This window comes from Balaenoptera acutorostrata, chromosome 3 (genome assembly GCF_949987535.1).
Source record: "Balaenoptera acutorostrata chromosome 3, mBalAcu1.1, whole genome shotgun sequence".
NCBI lineage: Eukaryota > Metazoa > Chordata > Mammalia > Artiodactyla > Balaenopteridae > Balaenoptera > Balaenoptera acutorostrata.
In genome coordinates, this window is record NC_080066.1 from 113,805,566 (window position 1) to 113,833,325 (window position 27,760).

The following is a 27,760-nucleotide window of genomic DNA, read 5'->3' on the forward strand; positions in this document are numbered from 1 at the left end:
ATGTGATTTATATTTAATCTTTCTTAGGGTTATAGCTATTACATAAGTTAATTGCCTATAATTTTAAATGGCAGAGAATGGAATTTTTAAATCAGTTACTATTCTATAAATGCTTTAATGGTATCCCGTAACCAAAATAAAAAACTAGCTAACATTGCAAAGGTTTATTACCCTTCTGGGTAGTCTTCAATTTACTGTGGGGTCACAGACATCAGTGACTCTGCTTCCTATTAATTCTTTTTTTCTGGTTTCTTATCTAGATACTGTGATACATGGGCCATTCATGTAAGTCCCCAGATCTCTAGCATAACTTAAATGGGTAATGTAGTAAGGCTTTTATTGTATATACAAAATGTTTATAGAAAGGAGTTGGCCCCTCAGTATTTGTAGATGTATTATCTTTTATTTAATAAATAGTAATTTTTTAGTAGTCTTCTTAAAATGGTTTTTCATTTTTATGCTTTGTATCTTTTCCTTTACTCTTAAAACAAATTGAGTTTAATGTAATTCTTTTGTGTAAAGACTGCACTGAAGCCAGAGTTTTCTCTTTTGCTGTACATCTCTTTATTTTCTCTATTGTATTCTATATTCTTATTTTTTTTAATGCTGGCTGTCTTAATTTTGTCTAATTTTTTAATGTTTAGACTTTTTTGTTGCTTCACAATATACACATTAATAGGTATTTTAGTTACTGTAAGAAGTACAGTTTTGTGCTAAGCCCTTGTCACATGGCTAAGATAACTTTTTCTTGTTTCAGTACGTCACTCCTGTTTTGCTAATTTGCTGCTAAAATGCTCTTATTTTGCCTTGTGGGCATGTATTGCTAGTATGTTTCAAATTACAGCTCCTGAATCCCTTGTACTTGGAGCTCACTGTTTCTGCTTAAAAATGAATTTGAGGTTTTTAGAAGCTAGGTGGGCTAATAAAACCAGTGTTATATGTCATGTAAATTTGATAAGAAGGCTGGAAATGTCACCATATAAACAGAAAGATAGGGATTACAGAAATTCAGTTAAAAGATATATCAAAATAACCAAACATAGTCAACTGCAATTTTACAGCTGTAACCCTAGCTAAGACCTTTTTGTTGGCTTAAAGATGATACACATTCATTACAGAATAACTTGGTGTATCAGAGCTTGTTAAATTATTTCAGGGAACTTGTCTGGGCATCATCAAGCAATAGAAGAAAAATCTGCTCCTATATTAGCTAACCTTCCAAATGTGTGTTATCTTTTGATCTCATGTATGTTGGCATGACCTTAAACCTTCTGCTTCTTTGGAGATGTGTGTGGTAAGAATATGGGACTTGGGATGAAACAGGCCTAGACTAAGATCCTTACTGATTTCGTTGCTAGCTGTATAACTTTGGGCAGTCTAGTTTTCTGATCTTTAACTACTTTATATGAAGTATGACATATAAACATGTCATATGTCATGTGAAGACAACTTTCCAAGGCCACAGCTAGAAGTGGCTAATTTCTTACAGTAAATAATATTTTACTGTACTAAAAATGCCTGGGTGACCAAATATAGGGTGTGCAATTTTCCTTTACTATCTATTTACTTTCGACTGTTTGGCTATTTACAAAATTGTTTTGGCCATTATGTAAACATGTATTTTTGAGCACCAGCTATAGTAAGGAAGGGGAATATTGTATTTAGTGGGAGAGGCAGGATAGAGGCATGAAAAAGATAAATAATCATACAGCGTAACATTTGTTAAGTGTCCGATGCTGGAGGAGATTAGAAGAGGGGATGGCTATGGAGAGCTGGTTTGGAGGCTGCCATGGAAGAAAGGGATTTAGATAAGCAGAGGCTGGGGATAGCCTTCCACTTTCCTCAAGTGTGAAATGGAAATAGTACTGCTTCATAGGATTGTTATTAGGATTCAGTGAAGTACAGTATCTTAAAGTATCTGTGCAGTGCTGTATGACACATAACGTAACTGCTATTTTTGTTACTCTTCTAGACTGAATATAAGTGGTTCCTTCTGTCATCTTAAAATTTTTTTCTTTCACAGATGCCTGACTACTCCTTTAACTTGGAGATAACACATAGTTTTCATTTTAAATACCAACTGGTTATCTGGAACATAATGTTGAAAAAATTCTGATCCACACCTGGTTTCAGCAGGAAAGAATGTGATCAGTTAGTGCTCAGTTAGTGATGCCAAGGGCAGGTGTAAAGCAGGATGGAGGCCAGGATGGTGGTGCATGGGTTGTTGGAGTATGTAAAGCAAGTATTTATCATCCTTACCTATAGTCCTGTTATCACCTATTTTTTTCCTAGCCCTCCTTTCACTCTTCCTGTTAAACTCTGCAGTATAAACTGACAAGGTTCAGAAGTAGGATGCCAAGTTTATCCCTATATTTCTAGATACTCAGTAAATATTTGCTGAATGGTTAACTAAATGAAGAAACTCCTAGCCCCAGATTAGACAAGAATTTGAGATAATAACCATTGCTCCAAAATATCTCTTTATACATTATTCCATTATATTCTACGAAGCACCTTCCATTTAAAAAATACTTATATCCTCTACAAAGCTTAAGTTCTCAATGTGGTTTACTCATATCCAGTTCTTTTCTTAATGGAAACCACCCACATGAGAAAATGAGAGTTTTAGTTGTGGGAAGGGATGGGTTGGAAAAGAAAGGGGCAGTTTTCTAATTGGGAAAAAGGTTAGATTTTAAGAAAGATGTGCCTGAATGGCTTTCAGCTCTGAGATGAGTGGGTTTCTGGGATGGTGTAATAGGGTTGCAAGGTGGTACAGAAATGGAAAGTATGCTGAAGATAAACAAAATTTTAATACTGAGTGATAGGTATACAATTGTAAAAACATTGAAGAATTTTCTTTGTAGTCGTACTTTCTGCTCCCTTCTCTAATATTCTAGATCCCCCTCCTTGCCACTTCTATTTGCAGTATTATTATATTGCCTATGGGCCCTCCAGGTTGGCACTTGAATTTTGACCCATTTCATTCTCATCTTTACTCACTTTCTCTCTAAATCCTTCTTTTCTTCGAGGTAAACAAGTAGGGTATTCTAAACCTTTCCTGGGTACTATTAATTGGTAGAACTACTTTGTCTCACAGCCACTTGAAGTCCTCCTGAAAGAAAAATAGTGGTTGCAACTCCTTTCTTACATCTGATTTCTCCTAAGAAAGGATCTTGGTTTCAGAAAGAAAAGAAGGAATAGGAAAGTAGATGTGAGAAAGTGAAATTGTAAAATTTGCACTGGATGTCCTTTCTTATTTTCTGAAGTTCTTGTACCTTTGAGTGTCTTCTCATTAATATGTGGATAAAGGCTTGTTTTTATAAAACTGTTTTATTATTTACTTGACTCTATGTTTAAATATTTCTTAAAACTCATGAAATGAGGTTGTGTATTCTTGGCTACATTGTCTGCATTTAAAAAATGGATTTAATGCCTTTAGTTATGATGCCAAGTTATAATTTTTTAAAGACATATATTCCTGACCTTGGTGTTCAACTGTATTTAAAATGCTTCCTTTATTTTTGGAGCTAGGAAGCAGAGTAGAAGGTACAGAGATTTTTCAGGCTTATCGCTAATACCAAGTAAATGGGAACGTCTACTATTTAGCTGATTCATGAACAATGGGATTCCTGCAGAAAGAAGACCTGATTCTAGATCAGAATTATCCTTGGAACATTTAATGATGTCAACTTTAATAGAAAGGTTTAAAACAGCCTTTCTTATACCTATTTCTTTTTTACCTAGCTTTTCATTTTGACATGGTCACAGTGTCTATTCTAGCTTGACAATTAATTTATAATATAAAAGTAATCTCTAAATCCGTTTGAAATCCACTGGTGACATATAATCCATTAATTAAATTTGCACCTGTTAGAAATGATAGAACTTTGTTGTAGTAGAATGAGGAGGATGTGGCAGTGTGTCATTCATTCTGTGAGTGGCATTGTGGCAATTGAAATAGTTTGACTTACAGTAAGAATCTTTTGTGCTTCAATGCATGAGCTACTGTGAAGATATGAGGAAGTGGGAAATAATGATCTGTGTCATGGTAAGTTCTGCTAATGATGGTCTCTTCAAAATGCTGTTACTCATGGGGCAATGGATTCCAAAGAATCTATGTAAACTTTCAGTAGTACTTTGTTAGTTTTTCTATTAAGTCTATGTGGAGGAATGGCTGTACACGTTTTCTTTAATTTGAAGTCTAGGACAAATAAACTAATTTGTACTTGTAATCATGAGTTGTTCAGAGTCTTTCTCTATTAATTTAAAAGTATGGCTTCAGCCTATGCCAACATTCCATTCTGGTAATTTTATTAATGAGAGTAAAATGCTTTCCGGCAGTATCAATTTTGTTTACTGATACATAGGAGAAGACAGTGAAGAATGTGCCTTTAACTTTCTCTTTAATGTATATGCCCTACATGTTTAGGAGTTTCAGTATACATTATTCACTGGTAAATTTTGAAGTAACATGGTGATGAATCTGCTCACAGTGCTGAGCTTTTGGTTTACAATTGCTTTTTCACTAAAGTACAAGAAATATTTAAAGTACATATTTTCTCTAGATTAGGATTTAACATACTAATAAAGTAGATTAAAGATTGTTCCTTTACAGTGTTAGAGATTTTGATTTTCAATTTTGTGAAAAGACTTTTTTTTTTTTTTTTTGGCTGTGTTGGGTCTTTGTTGCTGCGCGCGGGCTTTCTCTAGTAGCGGCGAATGGGGCCTACTCTTTGTTGTGGTGCACGGGCTCCTCATTGCCGTGGCTTCTCTTGTTGCGGAGCACGGGCTCTAGGCGTGTGGGCTTCAGTAGTTACAGCACACGGGCTCAGTAGTTGCGGCACACAGGCCCTAGAGCATGCGGGCTTCAGTAGTTGCAGTGCGTGGGCTCAGTAGTTGGCGATGCATGGACTCTAGGGTGCGCGGCTTCAGTAGTTGTGGCTCACGGGCTTAGTTGCTCTGCAGCATGTGGGATCTTCCTGGACCAGGGATCGAACCTGTGTCCCCTGCACTGGCAGGCAGATTCTTAACCACTGTGCCACCAGGGAAGTCCCGTGAAAAGACATTTGACTGACCCAGTGTCCTAGTCTATTCAGGCTACTGTAACAAAAATACCATACGTTGGGTGGCTTAAATCACAGACATTCTTTTCTCACAGTTCTTGAGGCTGGAAAGTCCAAGAGCAAAGTGCCAGCAGATTCTGGTCTGGTGAGTTCCTGCCTCCTGGATCACAGATGACCATCTTCTCATTGGGTCCTCTCGTGGTGGAAAGGGCAAGAGAACTCTCTGGGGTCTCTTTTATAAGGGCACTCATCCCATTCATGAGAGCTCCACTGTCATGACCTAATCACCCCACAGGCCCTACCTCCTAGTACCATCACATTGGGGGTTAGGATTGCAACATAAGAATTTTGGGGGGCCACAGACATTTAGTGCATATCACCTAGTTTCAATTTCTAATTCCAGTTTGAACTTTAAGCCCTTGTTTTAAATAGAGTCAAACTACTTAGACCATCTGTTTCAATGGAGGAGAAAGTCAATAGATGATACTCAGATTCTCTTAATTTATTTTGGTGTAATCTTTTCCATGTTACATTAAAAACAAGATGAGGCTGCTATTGCTACTGCAGGTTTTAGCCAATGCACTAAAACAAGAAAAAGAAGTAAGGGTTATTAATGGTGGAAAAGAAAAGAGAGTTGTCATGAATTCTTTGTAATATGTTTGTCTACCTATGTAATATGTTTGTCTACCTAGAAAATTCAAAGATATGATCAGAAAATGACTTGAAAAATAATGAGAATTCTGTAAGATATCTTGGGGGATATAAGATCACTGAATAAAAGTCAGCAGCTTTCCACTTCTAGTTCTGGCAGTGTGGCAGACAATGTTTAGAAAAACGCTTCTTGTAACAATATACCTTAAAATATTACGTGGAATATTAACAAAAAGTACTTTTCAATGCATGACTGAGGTAGTAGGAAAGGAAGAGAATTTCTCAGAACTTAGAAATAATAAGAAAGTGTGAGCTAATTGGTATAGGTGAGCATTGGAATTGATGGTTACCCAGGTATTACCTGCTGATCCTTGGTGGCTTAGGGCCTATATTTTATAGGTCTGTTTCTGAAGGAATGGAGATGAAGTTTGGCACCTAAGAAGGGAGGAAGTTTCAATGGAGAATCACCATGTAAAAGCTGGGATGCCCAAAGGATGACATCCTTAATAAATGACCAATGAAATAACTCTTCCTTACGTTGGTGGTTATTGGGATATATGCTGGACTTGTCCTCGGCTCTGGGTAGAATGCAAAGAAAAGAAAAAAAGGACAGATAAAGCAAAAGATTAGACACAACTAAAGAGGACATTGGTTAACTAGAATGTAGATGAAAAGAAAATACCCAGAATATAACATATAGAGAAGACTGGGGAACAAAAAATGAAGGTTTGAGGGACATGGAGGGCAGCATGAGAAGGTCCATCACAGGTCTAATCAGACTTCTAGAAGGAGATAATGGAGAAAATGTGACAGAGGCAATATTTAAAGAGAGAATGATTGAGAGTTTTCCAAGACAGAACTAAAATTTAGGAAAACAATAGCATATAAATTGGCCTGGGAAGGAGAGTGATTAGATTTTAAGCATTCAAAGGAGAAAAGTTAGGGGTATTGATTACCTTTATACTTTAAATATTTGTTTAAATAACTGGGTAATCATTTTAAGAATAGAAATGGAGTGTATGATTTCTATTTTAAAAGAGGGAAAAATGTAATGAGGGAAAGAATCACAATAAAAAAAAAATAAGGCTGCCCCCCAAAAAAGTTAAGCAAAGAGAAAGTACAAAACAAAATAATAGATGTGAATTCAAATGTATCAGCAACATAAATATTAATATTTTACAACTCTTCAGTTAAAAGAATAATATTGTAAGACCGGAGAAAACAAAACCAAAATAAAACAAAAACAAAATCCAGATAGGTTAAAGCTATTTAGAAGAGATATGCCTAAAACATAAAAATATACATAGGTTAAAAGTTAAAGGATTGGAAATGATAAATCAGGCAAAATGAAAGTGGGTGTAATGTTAATAGACAAAATAGACTTTAAAGACTTTTAAAGCAAAAGTATTACTGAAAGTAAGGAATTACTACCTATAAATAAGCTTGCTCTAATGGCTATATATAGACTCTTCCTTTCAAGTATACCTGAAACATTTGTAAAAATTGACCATGTGCTAGGCCCTGAAACAGGTTTCAGTGAATTTCAAAGATGGGTATCATTCAGATCATGTTCTCTAATATAACACAATTAATTTTGAGGTTTATAATAAAATAGTAACTAAAAACATCTACACATTTGGAAATTAAAAACAATTTCTAAATAACTCATAGTTGAAAGAAGAAATAATGAAAATGAAAACATGTGGGATAAAGCTAAAGTAGTATTTAGAGATAAATGGTCGTTAAGTGTTTATATTTAAAAAGAAGAAAGACTAAAAATAAGTAAGATAACTATTTAACTTAAGAAGTTAGAATAATGCAATAAACCCAAAGAAAGTAGAAGGAAAGACGTGATTAAGAGCAGAAGTTAATGAATTTGAAAACAAAGATACAGTAGAGAGGACCAACAGAACCAAAAAAAAAAAAAAAACTAATAAATTAGACAAATGCCTGGGAAGGTAGAGTTAAAAAAAAAAAAATGGAGAGACAACCTATAAATAAATTGGAACTAAAGAAGGGACTTGACAAATGCAACCATTGGTTTCAAATATGAGAAAATGTTTGCACAGCTCTTTGACTATACCTTTGAACATTTTCTTGAAATAGGTAATTCCTGGAAAAATGTATATCACCAAAACAGGTTCAGAAATAATTAGAAAATCTAGATTATTCAATACTTATTAAAAATGGAATCAGTAGTTAAAAATCTTATTACCATGAAGATAGCAAGCCAACACAAACTAGTAATCCCAGTCTTACACAAACTCACTCATAGAATAGAAAAATATATAATACTTTACAACTTAGTTAATGAGACTAGTTAAACCTTAGAAGGCTAGAATGAAAAGGGAAAATTACAGGATAGTCTCCTTAATTAATGCATGTAAAAAGACTTAAGTAAATATTAGGAAGCCAAATTCAGCATTGTATTAAACAACTATACTGTGATAAAACTGGGTTTAATACAGAGAAGCAAGTTTGGTTCAACATTAGAAAAAAAGTGTTAATGTAACTCACCATTTTAGCAGCTTAAAGGAGAAAAAGTATATTATAGTTTATTATAATTCAGAAAGATGCCAAAAAAACATCCTACAAAACCCAGCAACCACTTAGGATTAAAACTCTTCTACAACTAGGAATAAAAAGGAATTTTATTTAACCTGATACAGTGTATCTCTAAAAAGTATATAGCAAGAATCATACTCACTGGTGAACTATTGAAAACATTCCACTTAAAATTATGAATAAGAGAAGGAGGCTGGTTTCACAGCTTTTATTTAACATTATACAGGCACTCCTAACCTGCAAAATAAGTTCAAACACATACTAACATACATGAATAAGAAATTAAATAAAAGAAGCAAACTGTCATTATTTGAAGAAAATATCATCATTTACATAGAAATTTTAAAAAAAATCTATAGAACAGTTATTAAAATGAACACAGGAATTTAGCAGGGTGGCTACATATAAGGTTAATATACGAGAAAATTAAATTTCTATATACTAGCAGTAAAGAGATAGAAAATGCAGTTTCAAAAAAGATACAGCAGGGAACTGTACTCATTGCTCTGTGGTGACCTAAATGGGAAGGATATCCAAGAAAGTGGGGATATATGTATACGTATAGCTGATTGACTTTGCTGTATAGCAGAAACTAACACAATATTGTAAAGCAACTATATTCCAATAAAAATTAATTTAAAAAATTATACAGAAATGGAAAAAAAAAGAGATTCAGCCTGTTCTTTAAAGTATCACCTCTTTCATAAGTCTGTCCCGTTCTCTTTAATTGGAATTAAGCATTCCTCATTTTATTGGCCAAGAGTAGTTTGTTTACATATTTGTAAGATTATATCTTACAACAATTATCTCATAATTGACAGTGTTTATTTCTGTCTCCTCCCACTTGACTTTAAATGTCATTCATAGAACAAATGACAATGAAAACACGACAGCACAAAACCTATGGGATGCAGCAAAAGCAGTTCTAAGAGAGAAGTTTATAGCAATACAATCCTGCCTCAAGAAACAAGAAAAATCTTAAATAAACAACCTAACCTTACACCTAAAGCACTTAGAGAAAGAAGAACAGAAAAACCCCAAAGTTAGCAGAAGGAAAGAAATCATAAAGATCAGATCAGAAATAAATAAAAAAGAAATGAAGGAAACGATAGCAAAGATCAATAAAACTAAAAGCTGCTTCTTTGAGAAGATAAACAAAATTGATAAACCATTAGCCAGACTCATCAAGAAAAAGAGGGAGAAGACTCAGATCAACAGGATTAGAAATGAAAAAGGAGACGTAACAACTGACACTGCAGAAATACAAAGGATCATGAGAGATTACTACAAGCAACTATATGCCAATAAAATGGACAATCTGGAAGAAATGGGCACATTCTTAGAAAAGCACAACCTTCCGAGGCTGAACCAGGAAGAAATAGAAAATATAAACAGACCAATCACAAGCACTGAAATTGAGACTGTGATTAAAAATCTTCCAACAAACAAAAGCCCAGGACCAGATGGCTTCACAGGCGAATTCTATCAAACATTTAGAGAAGAGCTAACACCTATCCTTCTCAAACTCTTCCAAAATATAGCAGATGGAGGAACACTCCCAAACTCATCCTACGAGGCCACCATCACCCTGATAGCAAAACCAGACAAAGATGTCACAAAGAAAGAGAACTACAGGCCAATATCACTGATGAACATAGATGCAAAAATCCTCAACAAAATACTAGCAAACAGAATCCAACAGCACATTAAAAGGATTGTACACCATGATCATGTGGGGTTTATCCCAGGAATGCAAGGATTCTTCAATATATGCAAATCAATCAGTGTGATACACCATATTAACAAATTGAAGGATGAAAACCATATGATCATCTCAATAGATGCAGAAAAAGCTTGTGACAAAATTCAACAACGATTTATGATAAAAACCCTCCAGAAAGTAGGCATAGAGGGAACTTACCTCAACATAATAAAGGCCATATATGACAAACCCACAGCCAACATCATTCTCAGTGGTGAAAAAGTGAAATCATTTCCACTAAGATCAGGAACAAGACAAGGTTGCCCACTCTCACCACTATTATTCAACATAGTTTTGGAAGTTTTAGCCACAGTAGTCAGAGATGAAAAAGAAATAAAAGGAATCCACATCGGAAAAGAAGTAAAGCTGTCACTGTCTGCAGATGACATGATACTATACATAGAGAATCCTAAAGATGCCACCAGAAAACTACTAGGGCTAATCAATGAATTTGGTAAAGTAGCAGGATACAAAATTAATGCACAGAAATCTCTTGCATTCCTATACACTAATGATGAAAAATCTGAAAGAGAAATTAAGGAAACACTCCCATTTACCATTGCAACAACAACAACAAAATACCTAGGAGTAAACCTACCTAAGGAGACAAAAGACCTGTATGCAGAAAACTGTAAGACCCTGATGAAAGAAATCAAAGATGATACAAACAGATGGAGCGGTATACCATGTTCTTAGATTGGAAGAATAAACATTGTAAAAATGACTATTCTACCCAAAGCAATCTACAGATTCAATGCAATCCCTGTCAAACTACCAATGGCATTTTTCACAGAAGTAGAACAAAAAATTTCACAATTTGTATGGAAACACAAAAGACTCCGAATAGCCAAAGCAATCTTGAGAAAGAAAAATGGAGCTGGAGGAATCAGGCTCCTGGACTTCAGACTATACTACAAAGGTACAGTAATCAAGACAGTTTGGTACTGGCACAAAAACAGAAATATAGATCAATGGAACAGGATAGGAAGCCCAGAGATAAACCCACGCATCTGGGATCACCTTATCTTTGATAAAGGAGGGAAGAATATACAATGGAGAAAAGACAGACTCTTCAATAAGTGGTGCCGGGAAAACTGTACAGCTACATGCAAAAGAATGAAATTAGAACACTTCCTAACACCATACACAAAAATAAACTCAAAATGGATTAAAGACCTAAATGTAAGCCCAGACACTATACAAGCCTTAGAGGAAAGCATAGGCAGAACAAACACTCTATTACATACATCACAGCAAGATCCTTTTTGACCCACCTCCTAGAGAAATGGAAGAAAAAACAGAAATAAACAAATGGGACCTAATGAAATGTAAAAGCTTTTGCACAACAAAGGAGACCGCAAACAAGATGAAAAGACAGCCCTCAGAATGGGAGAAAATATGTGCAGACGAAGCAACTGACAAAGGATTAATCTCCAAAATATTCAAGCAGGTCATGCAGCTGAATATCAGAAAAAACAAACAACCCAATTGAAAAATGGGCAGAAGTCCTAAATAAACATTTCTCCAAAGAACATATACAGATTGCCAACAAACACATGAAAGGATGCTCAGCATCACTAATCATTAGAGAAATGCAAATCAGAACTACAATGAGGTATCACCTCACACCAGTCAGAATGGCCACCATCAAAAAATCTACAGACAATAAATGCTGGAGAGCATGTGGAGAATAGGGAACCCTCTTGCACTGTTAGTGGGAATGTAAATTGATACAGCCACTATGGAGAACAGTATGGAGGTTACTTAAAAAACTAAAAATAGGACTACCATATGACCCAGCAATCCCACTACTGGGCATATACCCTGAGAAAACCACAATGCAAAAAGAGTCATGTACCACAATGTTCATTGCAGCACTATTTACAGTAGCCAGGACATGGAAGCAACCTAAGGGTCCATTGACAGATGAATGGATAAAGAAGATGTGGCACATATGCACAATGGAATATTGCTCAGCCATAAAAAGAAACGAAATTGAGTTATTTGTAGTGAGGCGGATGGACCTAGAGTCTGTCGTACAGAGTGAAGTAAGTCAGAAAGAGAAAAACAAATACCGTATGCTAACACATATATATGGAATCTAAAAAAAAAAAAAATCGTTCTGATGAACCTAGGGGCAGGACAGGAATAAAGACGCAGATGTAGAGGATGGACTTGAGAACATGGGGATGGGAAGGGTGAGCTGGGACGAAGTGAGAGAGTATCATTGACATATATACACTACCAAATGTAAAATAGATAGCTAGGGGGAAGCAACTGCATAGCACAGGGAGAGCAGCTTGGTGCTTTGTGACCACCTAGAGGGGTGGGATAGGGAGTGTGGGAGGAAGACGCAAGAGGGATTGGATATGGGGCTATATGTATACGTATAGCTGATTCACTTTGTTATACAGCAGAAACTAACACAACAATGTAAAGCAATTATACTCCAATAAAGGTGTTAAAAAAATTTTCTTTCATAGGCTATGCAGACAGAATAAGCCTTTTTAAAACTTGACCACTGTCTCTCCTGTCTACTGGAGTTTAAGCTCCATCAGACCATATCTCTGACATTCACTGATGTTTTACCAGGGCCTATCCCAGTCTCTAGCACATAGGAGTCATAAAGTAAATTTTTATCTAATGAATGTGTGAATACTCTCATGAATTGGAATTTTGGTGTATACCAATATGGGGCAAGAGTAATATGGTGTAAACTTTGAAGAATATCCTTGGGATTAAAAAGTGGAAGAAGGGCTTCCCTGGTGGCGCAGTGGTTGAGAATCTGCCTGCCAGTGCAGGGGACGTGGGTTCGAGCCCTGGTCTGGGAGGATCCCACATGCCGCGGGGCAACTGGACCCGTGAGCCACAATTACTGAGCCTGCGCGTCTGGAGCCTGTGCTCCGCAACAAGAGAGGCTGCGATAGTGAGAGGCCCGCGCACCGCGATGAAGAGTGGCCCCCACTTGCCACAACTAGCGAAAGCCCTCACACAGAAACGAAGACCCAACACAGCCATAAACAAATAAATAAATAAATTTATTAAAAAAAAAAAAGTGGAAGAAGAATTCAGAATGTATCAGGAGAGACTTGATTGTTGCAATTATTAATCACCATTGATAATTTTTTTTGCTAAATCCTTGGTGAATGTATACTGGATGATATCACATTTTATATCAACTATAGATTTAATATAGATTGATGTTTATGTTAATTTTATAATAAACTTCATATAGATCATAAAAAAGAGATACAAATAGCTTCAGAAATGCAGGGTACCTGGGAACAAATCTAACAAAGAAAATGTACACTTTTCATGAGGAAAAGAATTCTAAAATTTTATTGAAAGATTTTCAAAATGTCAATAATTGGAAAACAAATGATGTTCATGGATAGGAAGACTAAATTTTATAAAAATCTCAGTTCTTCCTAATAGTCTTGCAAATCCAGTCAAAAGTTCACTTGTTGAAAGTGCTGACCAAGTTGAATTTACAAATTATAAAGGTAAGCAAAGGGCCTGTGCGTAGGTAAGACACTCTTGAAGAGAGAGAAAACACAGGGGACTTGCTCTGCCAGATAACAGGACTTATTATAAAACTGCAGTATATGCCCCCTGTTTGGTATTGGCTCAAGGATAGACAGATAAACTAGTAGAACCAAATAGACAGTCCAGAAACAGACTTATATAAACCTGATTTATGACAAGGCTAGTATTGCAGACTATTGATGGTAGGACAATTTATTATCCACATGGAAATAAAATAGTGGATCCTCCCACTACACGCACAAATTAATTTCAGATGGCTTAAGGACTTAGATGTAAAATGCAAAACTATGAAGGTTTAGAAGACAATATAAGATACTATCTCAATGACTGTATTAGTAAAGGCTTTCTTAAACAAGACCCAAGAAAGATAGACCATAAAGGAAAAAACTGATTAATTTGATTACATATAAAGTAAAAACTTCTGTTATTCGAAAGACATTATAAAGGGACAGAACAGCAGAGCGTTGTTCAAGATGATGAACTCAAATGCCTAGTGCATTTGATTAATGTATTTGATATTTGCACAACTGGAAAATAGGAAGAAATTGCTAATAAATACATAGAAAATGAAGGAAACACATACACACCTGCTGTGCAAAGATCTTCTGATCAGGGAGACAAAGGAAAAATAATATTGTGTGCTATATTGCTCAGCTATTAATAACATTTACATGATTATCTAATAAAAATTGTGATATAATTGCATTGGGAAGATGGGTGCATGAAAAGTGTGCCTGTGTTTGTGAAAAAGAGCTAAATACTTTAATATGTCATGACATAACTAAAAATTGTCAAACTCTTGGTTTGGTAGATTAGCTAATTGTATTGTATCAACATTAATTTCCTGGTTGTGGTAATTGTACTAGGGTTATATAAAATATTAACATTAGGGAAAGCTAGGTGAAGGGTATATGAGGACTCTGGCTATATTTGCAACTTTCTGTAAGCCTAAGATTAATTCATCATAAGAAGTTAAAAAAATTAACTAATAGTTGTTGGCTCTGGGGAGTAAGAAATGCGACAGTGCTGGGGGATTATTGACATTTGGTAATAATTTTTATAGTACTACTTGACTTTTTAATTGGTATGCATATGTTATTGGAGAAAATGGAAAGTAGAAAATTGTGCAGAGCACAATGGAGGAAGGTTATTTCTCTGTAAATTTAACTTGGATGCTTTGGAAAGAATTGACAAAGTTAGTTACATGGAAAAGAATATTGCAATCAAATTATCTATGGGGGATATTGAGCTTGTTAGTTTAGTCAGAAGTTAAAGAGGGAGACCATTAAAAAGTATATATATTCTTAAACATTTTATTTTAGCTTGGAACATAAAAATGCATACTTATTCACCAATCTTTTAATGAAGGGCCGTAGCTTTTTTTGTGTGCAGGGAATCCAGTGAATAGAGTTCAGTAATGGATTTCTTATATAAACCATGCCTGTATGTTTTATCATAATTTTAAATTTCAGTCTCTTTAAAGAGGAGAAAGAACCTAAAGAACATATGATAAAATCTGAATATGTAATTCTGCTAGATTTTTATGATTTTGCCCTAAACTTTTAGCCCAATACTAGTCCAAGTTATGTAAGGCAAGAGGGCTTCTAGTGTACTTTGTTATGGTGAAGAACTAGGATATGGTAGCAAGAATGACTGGGGACGTGGCTACACAGATAGTCTGATAAAAGAAACTATATTTTATAATAACCTTTTTCTACATGAAGTGTGTTTTCTTTGTTTTGTATTGAGCATAAGCAGTACATTGGTTTTCTCTTTTGAGATTAAAACAATTTATTGTCTCAGAATACAAAGTAGAGTTTTTTTTTTCTTTTTTTATTGTGGTAAAAAACATAACATAAAATTTACCTTCTTAACCATTTTTAAGTGTACAGTTCAGTGGTATTAAATACAGTCATAATGTTGTAGAGCCATCACCACTATCTACCTCCATACTTCTTTTCATCTTGTAAAACCGAAACACCCTATCCATTAAACAATAGCTCTCCATTGCCACTTTCCCCTGCCTCTGGCAACCACCATTCTACTTTGTATCTCTATCATTTTGACTACTTTCAGTATCTCATATAAGGGGATCATACAGTATTTCTCTTTTTGTGTCTGACTTATTTTACTTAGCATAGTGTTCTTGTGGTTCATCCATGTTGTAGCATATGTCAGAATTTTCTTCCTTTTTAAGGCCGAATAATATTCCATTGCATATCTATACCACATTTAGCTTATCCATTCATTCATTAAAGGACCCTTGGGTTGTTTCCACATTTTAGCTATTGTGAATAATGCTGCTGTGAACATGAGTGTACAAATATCTCTTCAAGACACTGATACCCTTCAATACTTTTTTCAACCCTGCTTTCAATTCCACCAAGAAGTGGAATTGCTGGATTGTATGGTAATTCTATTTTTAATTTTTTGAGGAACTCATATTATTTTCCATAACATTTCCATTTTACATTCCCATGAACAGTGCACAAGGGTTGCCATTTGTCTCTATTGCCAACTGTTGTTATTTCCTGTGTTTTTTTTTTATTTTTATGGCAGCCATCCTAATAGTGTGAGGTGGCCTCTCATTGTAATTTTGATTCAAATTTCCCTAATGATCATTGATGATGAACATTTTTTCATGTGCTTATTGGCCATTTGTATATCTTCCTTGGAGAAATGTCTATTCACTTCCTTTGCCCAATTTTGAATTTTGTTGTTGTTGTTGAGTTTTAAGAGTTCTCTCTATATTCTATTCTGGGTATTAATCTCTATAAGATATATGATTTACAAATATTTTCTCCCATTCTTTGGGTTGCCTTTTCACTCTGTTGATATTATCTCCTGATGCACAATTTTTAAAAACTTTCATGAACTCCAATTTGTCTATTGTTGCTTTTGTTGCCTATGTCTTTGGTGTTGTATCCAAGAAATCCTTGCCAAATCCAATGACATGAAGCTCTTGCCCTATGTTTTCTTCTAAGAGCTTTATAGTTTTAGCTCTTACGCTTAGGCCTTTGATCCATTTTGAGTTAATTTTTTGTCTGTGGTGTTAGGTAAGGGTCCAACTTCATTCTTTTGCATGTGGATATACAGTTTTCCCAGCTTTTTCCCCAGTGAATGATCTTGGCCTCTCTGTGAAAAAATCGTTTGACTGTGTATGTGAGGGTTTATTTCTGGGCTCTCTATTCTGTTTCATTGGTCTATATGTCTGCCTTTATGCCAGTACCACATTGTTTTGATTGCTGTAGCTTTGTAGTAAGTTTTGAAATAAGGAAGTATGAGTCCTCAAGCTGTGTCCTTTGCTTTCAAGATTGATTTGCATATTTGGGATCCTTTGAGATACCATATGAATTTTAGGATGGATTTTTTATTTCTGCAAGAAATATTATCAGCATTTTGATAAGGATTGCATTGAATCTGTAGGTGGCTTTGGGTAGTATTGACATCTTAATATTAAGTCTTCCAGTTAATGAACATGGCATATGTTTTCGTTTGTTTATGTCTTCTTTAATTTCTTTCAGCAGAGAGGACTGGGGCTGGCGGCGTGAACACAGCCTGAAGGGGTTAGTGCACCACAGCTAGCCGGGAGGGAGTCTGGGGAAAAAGTCTGCAGCTGCCGAAGAGGCAAGAGACTTTTTCTTCCCTCTGTGTTTCCTGGTGCGCGAGGAGAGGGGATTCAGAGCACCGCCTAAACGAACTTCAGAGACTGGCGCGAGCCGCAACTATCAGCACGGACCCCACAGCAACAGGGGCACAGAGGAAAAAACGGAGAGATTCCCGCACAGAGGCTCGGCGCTGAGTAGCACTCAGCAGCCCGAGAGGCTTGTCTGCTCACCCGCCGGGGCGGGCGGGGCTGGGAGCTGAGGCTCGGCTTTGGTCGGATCGCAGGGAGAGGACTGGGGCTGGCGGCGTGAACACAGCCTGAAGGGTTTAGTGCACCACAGGTAGCCGGAAGTGAGTCCGGGAAAAAGTCTGCAGCTGCCGAAGAGGCAAGAGACTTTTTCTTGCCTCTTTGTCTCGCAGCGGGCAAGGAGAGGGGATTCAGAGCGCCGCCTAAACGAACTCCAGAGACGGGCGCGAGCCGCGGCGATCAGCGCGGACCCCAGAGACGGGCGTGAGACGCTGGGGCTGCTGCTGCCGCCTCCAAAAAGCCTGTGTGTGAGCACAGGTCACTCTGCACACTGCCCCTCCCGGTAGCCTGTGCAGCCCGCCACCGCCAGGGTCCCGGGATCCGGGGACAACATCCCCGGGAGAACGCACTGCGCGCCTCAGGCTGGTGCAACGTCACGCCGGCCTCTGACGCTGCAGGCGCGCCCCGCCTCCTCTGTACCCCTCCCTCCCCGCGGCCTGGGTGAGCCAGAGCCCCCGAAGCAGCTGCTCCTTTAACCCCGTCCTGTCTGGGCAGGGAACAGACGCCCTCAGGCGACCTACACGCAGAGGAGGGTCCAAATCCAAAGCTGAACCCCAGGAGCTGTGTGAACAGGGAAGAGAAGGGGAAATCTCTCCCAGCAGCCTCAGAAGCAGCGGATTAAAACTCCACAAACAACTTGATGTGCAGATCTGTTGAATACCTGAATAGACAACGAATCATCCCAAATTCAGGAGGTGGACTTTGGGAGCAGGAGATATTAATTTTTCCCCTTTTCCTTTTTTTTGTGAGTGTATATGTATATGCTTCTGGGTGAGATTTTGTCTGTATAGCTTTGCTTTACAATAGCTTTATTTTACTTCACTATATTATAGCCTCTTTCTTTCTTTCTTTCTATTTTTTCTCCCTTTTACTCTGAGCCGTGTGGACGAAAGGCTCTTGGTGCTCCAGCCAGGCATCAGGGCCGTGCCTCTGAGGTGGGAGAGCCAACTTCAGAACACTGGTCCACAAGAGACCTCCCAGCTCCACGTAATACCAAACGGCAAAAATCTCCTAGAGATCTCCATCTCAACATCAAGACCCAGCTACAGTGCTGGACACCCTATGCCAAACAACTAGCTAGACAGGAACACAACCCCATCCATTAGCAGAGAGGCTGCCTAAAATCATAATAAGGCCACAGACACCCCAAAATACACCACCAGACGTGGACGTGCCCACCAGAAAGACAAGATCTAGCCTCATCCACCAGAACTCAGGCACTAGTTCCCTCCACCAGGAAGCCTACACAACCCACTGAACCAACCTTAGCCACTGGGGACAGATACCAAAAACAACGGGAACTACGAACCTGCAGCCTGTGAAAAGGAGACCCCAAACACAGTAAGATAGGCAAAATGAGACGACAGAAAAACACACAGCAGATGAAGGAGCAGGCTCAAAACACACTGGAATTAACAAATGAAGAGGAAATAGGTAGTCTACCTGAAAAAGAATTCAGAATAATGATAGTAAGAATGATCCAAAATCTTGGAAATAGAATAGACAAAATGCAAGAAACATTTAACAAGGATGTAGAAGAACTAAAGAGGAACCAAGCAATGATGAAGAACACAATAAATGAAATTAAAAATACTCTAGATGGGATCAATAGTAGAATAACTGAGGCAGAAGAAAGGATAAGTGACCTGGAAGATAAAATGGTGGAAATAACTACTACAGAGCAGGATAAAGAAAAAAGAATGAAAAGAACTGAGGACAGTCTCAGGGACCTCTGGGACAACATTAAACGCTCCAACATTCGAATTATAGGGGTACCAGAAGAAGAAGAGAAAAAGAAAGGGACTGAGAAAATTTTTGAAGAGATTATAGTTGAAAACTTCCCTAATATGGGAAAGGAAATAGTTAATCAAGTCCTGGAAGCACAGAGAGTCCCATACAGGATAAACCCAAGGAGGAACACGCCAAGACACATATTAATCAAACTGTCAAAAATTAAATATAAGGAAAACATATTAAAGGCAGCAAGGGAAAAAAACCAAATAACACACAACGGAATCCCCATAAGGTTAACATCTGATCTCTCAGCAGAAACTCTGCAAGCCAGAAGGGAGTGGCAGGATATACTTAAAGTGATGAAGGAGAAAAACCTACAACCAGGATTACTCTACCCAGCAAGGATCTCATTCAGATTCGATGGAGAAATTAAAACCTTTACAGACAAGCAAAAGCTGAGAGAGTTCAGCACCACCAAACCAGCTTTACAACAAATGCTAAAGGAACTTCTCTAGGCAAGAAACACAAGAGAAGGAAAACACCTACAATAACAAACCCAATACATTTAAGAAAATGGGAATAGGAACATACATATCGATAATTACCTTGAATGTAAATGGATTAAATGCTCCCACCAAAAGACACAGGCTGGCTGAATGGATACAAAAACAAGACCCATATATATGCTGTCTACAAGAGACCCACTTCAGACCTAGAGACACATACAGACTGAAAGTGAGGGGATGGAAAAAGATATTCCATGCAAATGGAAATCAAAAGAAAGCTGGAGTAGCAATTCTCATTTCAGACAAAATAGACTTTAAAATAAAGACTATTACAAGAGACAAAGAAGGACACTATATAATGATCAAGGGATCGATCCAAGAGGAAGGTATAACAATTGTAAATATTTATGCACCCAACATAGGAGCACCTCAATACATAAGGCAAATACTAACAGCCATAAAAGGGGGAATCGACAGCAACACAATCATAGTAGGGGACTTTAACACCCCACTTTCACCAATGGACAGATCATCCAAAATGAAAATAAATAAGGAAACACAAGCTTTAAATAATTTCTTTCAGCAATGTTTTGTAGTTTTCATTTTGCAAGTCTTTTACCTCCTTGATTAAGTTAATTCCAAAGTATTTATTCTTTTTGATGCTGTTATAAATGGGATTTTCATAATTTCCTTTTCAGATTGTACATTTTTAGTGTATAGAAATGAACTGATTTTTGTATTTTGACTTTGTATCCTCTGCTTTACCAGATTTATTTATTAGCTCCAATAGTTTTTTGTGGAATCTTCAGGGTTATATATATATAAGATCATAACATCTGTGAAAAGAGAAAACTTTACTTCTTCCTTTCCAGTTTGGATGCTGTTTATTTCTTTTTCTTGCCTCATTGCTCTGGCTATAACTTTCAGTATTATGTTGAATAAAAGTGGCAAAAGAGGGCATCCTTATCTTATTCCTGATCCTAGAGGAAAAAGGTTCAGTCTTTTACTATTGAGTATGATGCTTGCTGTGGGTTTTTCACATTTGGCTTTTATTATGTTGAGATACGAAATAGAGTTTGTTACGTTTTTTGTATTCTTATATTTTTCAAAAGTTTCAAGTAAAGAAAAGAAATAACTGTGTGTGTATGTTGGCAAATATACATGTATACACATACTAGATAAGCATATGTATATAATTTATTTATCAATATATATGAATAAACCTGGTGGACAAAATTACTTATTGAGGTTATTTTTTAGAAGATTTGAAAATTGTAGATGAAGTGTTTCTTAATAAAACTATATCCCATCTATTTTTAGATGGTGCATCCATTGGGTGTATTAGTTGTATGCTTGGTATAATGTTTAAACTGTTGCAAATTGAGGTGAATTAGTTGGAAGTGAAAGACTAGCAATATGAGTAGCTTATTTATATTTTTAATTTGATACTCTTTGATAAGAAAACAGTCAATATGTTTATGTATAATGACTTACTCTTCTAAAAGATGTTTTTTCTTATTTCAGGTAACTTAATGCGGCCTCTTTTGAATTATGGTATTGCTTGGTGAGTATATCTTTTTTACTTTATGTTACTTTTCAGAATAATATTAACTTATATAAATTAGTTGTATTTTTGGTTTCCCATTGCAGTATGTCCATGGGCTTCCTGGTTGAAGAGACTGCACCCATTGTTTGGAGAGGCCTTATGGTAATGTCAGCCATTGAGAAACTGTTGAGGCAGGTAAGAAAATTGCATTAAGCATCATTTTATTATCGGCACACTGTGGTTAATGTTTTCTGATTGGAGAGTCGTTAAAATTTGCAGTCAGGTTTGAGGTGTTTCGCAAAAGAACCCAGTCGATATACTGAATTTATAATGAGGTGTGTGGCACCAAGACCAACTTTCACTGTCACATGATTGAATATTTCCCGTTGCTTAGCAGTACTAAAATCTAATGTCTTATTTTATATTATTCTGTTTCTCTGTTCAGACTCTGTTGAGTCTACAGCAAGGCAAGGAAATCTATTTTATAAGTAATCTGCCTTCTTTAGATTTATGGTTAATTTCATTGTGGCCAATATTGAGTTATAAGGGCAGTGTAGAAATTCCTCAGATGTAGAAAAAATTCTATAAACCACAGTGCTTATGATTAAAATTGCTTCAGAACAAAATGAAATTTTATTTTACTCTGAGTACATATGACTACATATTGACTTATATAGTATCTGTCCAATCAACTTGAATTTGTCCTTAAGGAAAAGAACAGTTGATTGGATAATCTAAAAATATCAGATGGGCTCTATGTTATTTATAGGAATAAATTTTATTTTTTTCTTAGTAACTGTGAATTTATAGTTAATTATATTCTAGGTAAATATTATAAGTACTTTGGATTTTCTCCACTGACTTACAACAGTTACCCCTTATTTATTCATGTTTTACTTTGGGTCAGGCACCATGCCATAGGCTGGCAGTTCTAATCATAGATATTCCTATATTCATTTCCGGTTGTAAAAGTAAGTAGATATAATATGTCTTGAACTCTGAAACTCTTCTTTTTTCATTGTAACATCTTGTCTTTTTTCTGCTGCTTGAGTTCTGATAAATGTGCTCTTTGATCTTTGGTCCCAGAATCCTCCTATTTTCTCAGCACATTAAAGTCTCTTGGCAGCATTTCTTCTTCTTTCACACTCAGATCCCATAGTTGGTTATTTCAGTTATACTCCTGACCCCATTCATTCCAGTTCCTTTGTGATCTTGACATTTATTTGTGTGGATTAAGCCAGGTTTTTTTTTTTTTCTTTAAGGAAATTCTAAAACAATCTTTATTCAGTTTATAGTTAAAGTTAGAGTCAATGGAAATTTGGAAACACCAGAAGGAGAATTTTTATTTTAATATTGTCAACTGAAAAAAATGTGCAACCTGTAAGTTGAGAATTATGTTTTATTTGGCGGACAAAACTGAGGACTTCATCCCAGGATGCAGTCTCTCAGATAACTCTAAGGGACTGCTTCGAAGAGGTAAGGGATAAGAGTTTTTGCAGCAAAGACAGGTAGTCAGAACATCAAAAGATTACTGTTAATTTAAGAAAATCACATATCTCAAGTTAAGGAATTAAGCGCTTGTCTATGTACGGGAGGATGCAAGAGTTTGGGCCCATTGAAATCATTCCTTTGATATCTGAGGCCCTCAGTTATCTGGGGCCAGTATCCTGTGCTTTCTCATCCTGAGTTTCCTCAGGGTGCACCATCAGGGGTGGCTGCAGCAGCTGACTGCTAGATGGGGGGCATCCTGTTTCTATCCTGAGTTCCCTCAGAGCTAACTGTCAGGGAGGCGGTAATGTGATGGCTTGATGGCTGCAACATCCTTGTTTACTGATATGGCAGGCAACATTTTCTCACTGACAATATTAATTTCCCCCCTCCTATGTTAGTGTTAGAATTCTCAACAGGAAATGATTCAGAATTCCTCCTAAGTCTTTATGGATGGCCACAAGAAGATGGAAGTACTTCCGCTTTCCACAGTGATCAGACACTTAGAGATCCAAGTCAGTGAGAAGAGACACAGAAGTCCAGGCCAAGGGTTGGTGTTCCTAGTTCAGAGATATAGAATCCCCATAGCCCGTGCCCAGCAAGGGGTGAGCAAGTTCTCTCTTTTCTGTCCTTTTTAAATCTCAGGGATTCTTTTAAATTTCAGATTCCAACAGGTGACAAAAGCATCTGCAAATGAGCCCCTGAGCCTGGAAGAGAGAGAGCAAGTGTGTACCTGCCCTCAGGAGATGGGCAAAGGGAGTTTCCCACAGAATGAGATTAAACCTGACAGTTCGAATAATTAGGCTGCAGAAAGACTGCACCTGAAGGTCACACTTAGATTTAGTACCTGCTTTTATAAACAAAGAAAACTTTTTGAGACCAGAGGTGAGAAGATCAAAAGTCTGAAGGAACCAGAAGTATGTTATTTTTTTTATTTTGTGGGGTGTTGGGGAAGGGAAGAGGAGGCAAGATGCCAATTCTGTATTCTCAATGTCCCACCATAACCCAGCCTTTTGTATCTACTGCTGAATACTGTTGGAGAATGTAGAATTCTTGTGTTAATTGCTGGCATCCTATATTTTTGATTTCTGAATTTAGCCATTCTCTGAACACTTCAATCATCTGATTTAATTCATTATTCTTCTCAACATTTATTAAATGCTCAGCTTAAAAAATATTTAGGGAATTTGGTAGTTTGGCAGAGGACCTACTGGAGATGTGGCGATTTGACTCGCTGGCACATAAATCATATAAAAGTCACAGTTTATTCTGATAAGTGCTGAAGATACATTTTTAGCAAACATACTACAAAATATCAGAATGAATATCAGGGGCGAGAAAATGAATCCATTACTTATTTTATTGGGATTCTTAGAGGATACCTAGAGTATCCTCTAGGATATTAGGATATTGGACTGCATGTTTGCCATACAGTCTTTTGTAAAGTTGCTTCTGTCATCTGCACATTTTAATAGGAGCTGAAAGCTGGTATTTTCGGATCATACCGTGACCAGTGCTAATCATCTGAGCTATTAATTAAGGAGTGTTTTGTTTTTGTTTTTGTTTTGCTTTAGAAAGCAGACCAGCATTTGGTAAATTTAACATCCTTTGTGAAAATATAGTAGTTGGATAGATACTCTATATAGCAGTGGATTGTGGAGGGTACCTGGTTCATTGGCTGATTAAAAAAATTGAATATAGCACATATATAGAAGAAGGTACAGATCATAAGTGTCCAGATAGATGGATTATCCCAAAGTGAAAATACCTTTATACTCATCATTCAGGACAAGATAAATAGAATGCCAATGTTCCAGAAGCTCTTCTCCTGTCCCTTCCCAGTTACTATTTTGTGGGGAGATGATAAATACTTGTGGTAGGTCTGCCATCTTGAACTGGAATCTTTTTAAAAGTTTTTTTCCCTCTTTCTTTTAATTTATTGAGTTAAACTTATACATATAATAGGATTCACAGATCTTATATGTGGAGTTCAGTGATTTTTTTTTTTTTTTTTGAGTTCAGTGATTTTTGATAAACATATATGACTGTGTAACCATACCCCAATCAAGATAGAAGACATTTCCATCCCCCTAGAAACTTTCCTTGGGCTCTCTTGTAGTCAGTCCCACACCCATAGGCCATGATTGTTGTGATTTCTATCACCATAAATGAGGTTTACATGTTCTTACACTTCATATAAAGGGAACCTTATAGTATATAGCCTTTTGTATCTGGTTTCTTTTTCTTAGTCTAATGCTTTTGAAGTCGTCCTTGTTGCATGTATCAGTAGCTGAGTCCTTTTTATTGCTGAGTAGTATTCCTTTGCATGAATATAACCCAATATTGTTTTAGCTATTCTTCTGTTGATAGACATTTAGGTAGTCTCCAGTTTTTGGCCATTATGAATAATGCTGCTATAAATACTTGTACAAGTGTTCATAAGAGTTCCAGTTGTTTCACATCTTTGTCAACGTTTGGTGTGGTCATTCTCTTCACTGGCAGGTATAAAATGATATCTTCTGATGGTTTTAATTTGTGCTTCCCTGATGGTCAGTGATGTTAAGCCCCTTTTCATGTGCATGTTAGATATTGCTGTATCTTCTTTCATGAAGTGTATGTTCAAGTCTTTCTCTCTTTTTTTTTTTTTTGGCTCATTTTTCTTCTTGTAATTGAGTTGCAAGAGTTTTAATATATTCTGGCTATGAGTCCATTGTCAGATACAGGTATTGGGAATATTTCTCCCAGTCTGTGGCTTGCCTTGTGATGAGCTGAAGTTTTAAATTTTCGTGAAATCCAATTTATCCCTCCCCCAATTTTTTTTTTTCTTAATGCTTAGTGCTTTTTCTGCCCTCTCTAGGAAATCTTTGCCTGTCTACCCCAAGGTTGTAAAGATATTCTAGTGTATATTTTTACCTTTAAGATTTATAGGTCTGGCTTGTATATCTGGAATTAATTTTTTTGTATGAAGTGAGATAATGACCAAGGTTTATATTTTTTCATAGCTGTGTCATAATAGGAAATATATTTATTCTTTGTCCTTGGGTCCTGACACAAAGCTCCTAAAACCGTTGGAATTTCCTGAGTGATAGGATTGTCCTTTGTCATTCATAAGGAGCCTCTTTTTGAGCACGCCTGCTAGTTCATGCTAGTGAGGTGACTTGGGGTAGAACCCCTAGATAGCCTCAGGATGGGACTGGTCACCAGCAAGGCCAAGTATTTAGAGGGTTAGAACTTTCAGCCTCTCCTACTGACCTCTGGGAAGGGGAAGTAGGGTGGGCTGCAGATTAAACTCTATGAAAATTCTTGAACAACAAGATTCGATGAGCTTCTGGGTTGTAAAACACATCCACATTCTGGGTGGGTTGTGTACTGTAGTTCCATGGGGACAGAAGCTCCTGTGCTCAGGGCCCTTCTGAACCTTGTATTTACCTCTTCATCTGGCCGTTCATCTGTATCTTTTATAATACCCTTTATAATAAACTGGTAAATGTAACTAAACATTTCTCTGAGTTCTGTGAGCTGCTCTAGTAAAATACAGGCAACCTCAGATATTGTGGGTTTGGTTCCAGACCACCGCAGTGAAGGGAATATCACAATAAAGCAGTTGCATAAACTTTTTTGTTTCCCAGTGCACATGAGAGTTATGTTTCCATTATACTGTAGTCTATTAAGTGTGCAATAGCATTATGTCTAAAAAAAAAAGTACATACCTTAATTAAAATATACTTTATTGCTAAAAAGTGGTAACCATCATCTGAGCCTTCAGCAAGTCGTAATCTTTTTGCAATAGTAACATGAAAGATCAGTGATCACAGATCACAATAACAAATATGATAATAATGAAAAAGTTTGAAATATTGCAAGGATTACTGAAATGTGACATAGAGACACAGAGTGAGTAAATGCTCACTTGGAAAAATGGTCCTGATAGACTTGCTTGATGGAGGGTTGCCACAAACCTTCAATTTGTGAAAGATGCAATATCTGTGAAGTGTGATACAATGAGGTATGCTTTTAATTGAACCTGAGGAGGGGGTCATGCAAACCTCACATTTATAGCCAGTCAGCCCAGAAGCACATGTTATAGCCTGGACTTGTGATTGGCATCTGAATTGTGTGCAGTCTTGTGGGACTAAGCACTTAACCTATGGGATCTGATGCTATCTCCAGGTAGATAGTGTCAAAATTGACTTAATTGCTTGGTGGTGTTGGAAAACACACATTATAATAGTTTATCTAATTGTTCTAGCACTTTGTTTAAAAGACTTCCCTTCCCCCATTGAATTGACTTGATACATTAGACAAAAATCAATTAAGCATATGTGTATGGGTCTATCTCTGGACACTGTGTTGTGTTCCATGAATAGTTTAATCCTTAGAGTAGAACCATACTGTCTTGATGATTGAAGCTGTATAGAAGGCTTAATATCAGAAAGTGAGAGTCCTCCAACTTTGTTCTTTCTTAAGATTGTTTTGACTATTCTAGGTTCTTTTACATTTCTGTATAAATTTTATATTCAACTTACCAATTTGTGTAGAAAAGCATGTTGCTATTTTCATTAGGACAGTATCGAACTATCAGTATAGATCAGTTTTGGGTGAATCGAGATCCTGACAACATTGAGTCTTCTAACCCTGAGCATGGTATGTTTCTACATTTATTTAGATTTTCTTTAATTTCTTGGAGTAATATTATGTAATTTTCAGTGTATACGTCTTGTAATTCATTTGTTAGATTTATCTTAAGTGTTTTAGTGTTCTTTGATGATATTGTAAATGGAATTTTTTGTGTGTGTTTAATTTCAAATTGTTTATAGTTAGCACATAGTATATATACTATTGATTTTTGTATATTAACCTTGTATTCATAATTTTTCCAAATTTCTGTTTTTAAGTAGTTATTTAGTAGCTTTCTTGATACCTTGTATGCACATGATTATATTGTCTGCAAGTAAAACAGCTTCATTTCTTTCTTTCCAATCTATT

General features: G+C 36.5%; 1 protein-coding gene across 1 annotated transcript in view; it reads left to right on the forward strand.

Annotated features, from left to right (window-relative positions):
- The window catches only part of NUBPL (NUBP iron-sulfur cluster assembly factor, mitochondrial), a 260,487-nt gene that overhangs the window by 78,475 nt on the left and 154,252 nt on the right, over window positions 1–27,760 (forward strand). The window contains exons 5-6 of the mRNA XM_007180692.2: window positions 21,265–21,304; window positions 21,391–21,481. Coding sequence (XP_007180754.3) covers window positions 21,265–21,304; window positions 21,391–21,481 — 131 coding nt within the window. The remainder of the gene's footprint in view (window positions 1–21,264; window positions 21,305–21,390; window positions 21,482–27,760) is intronic.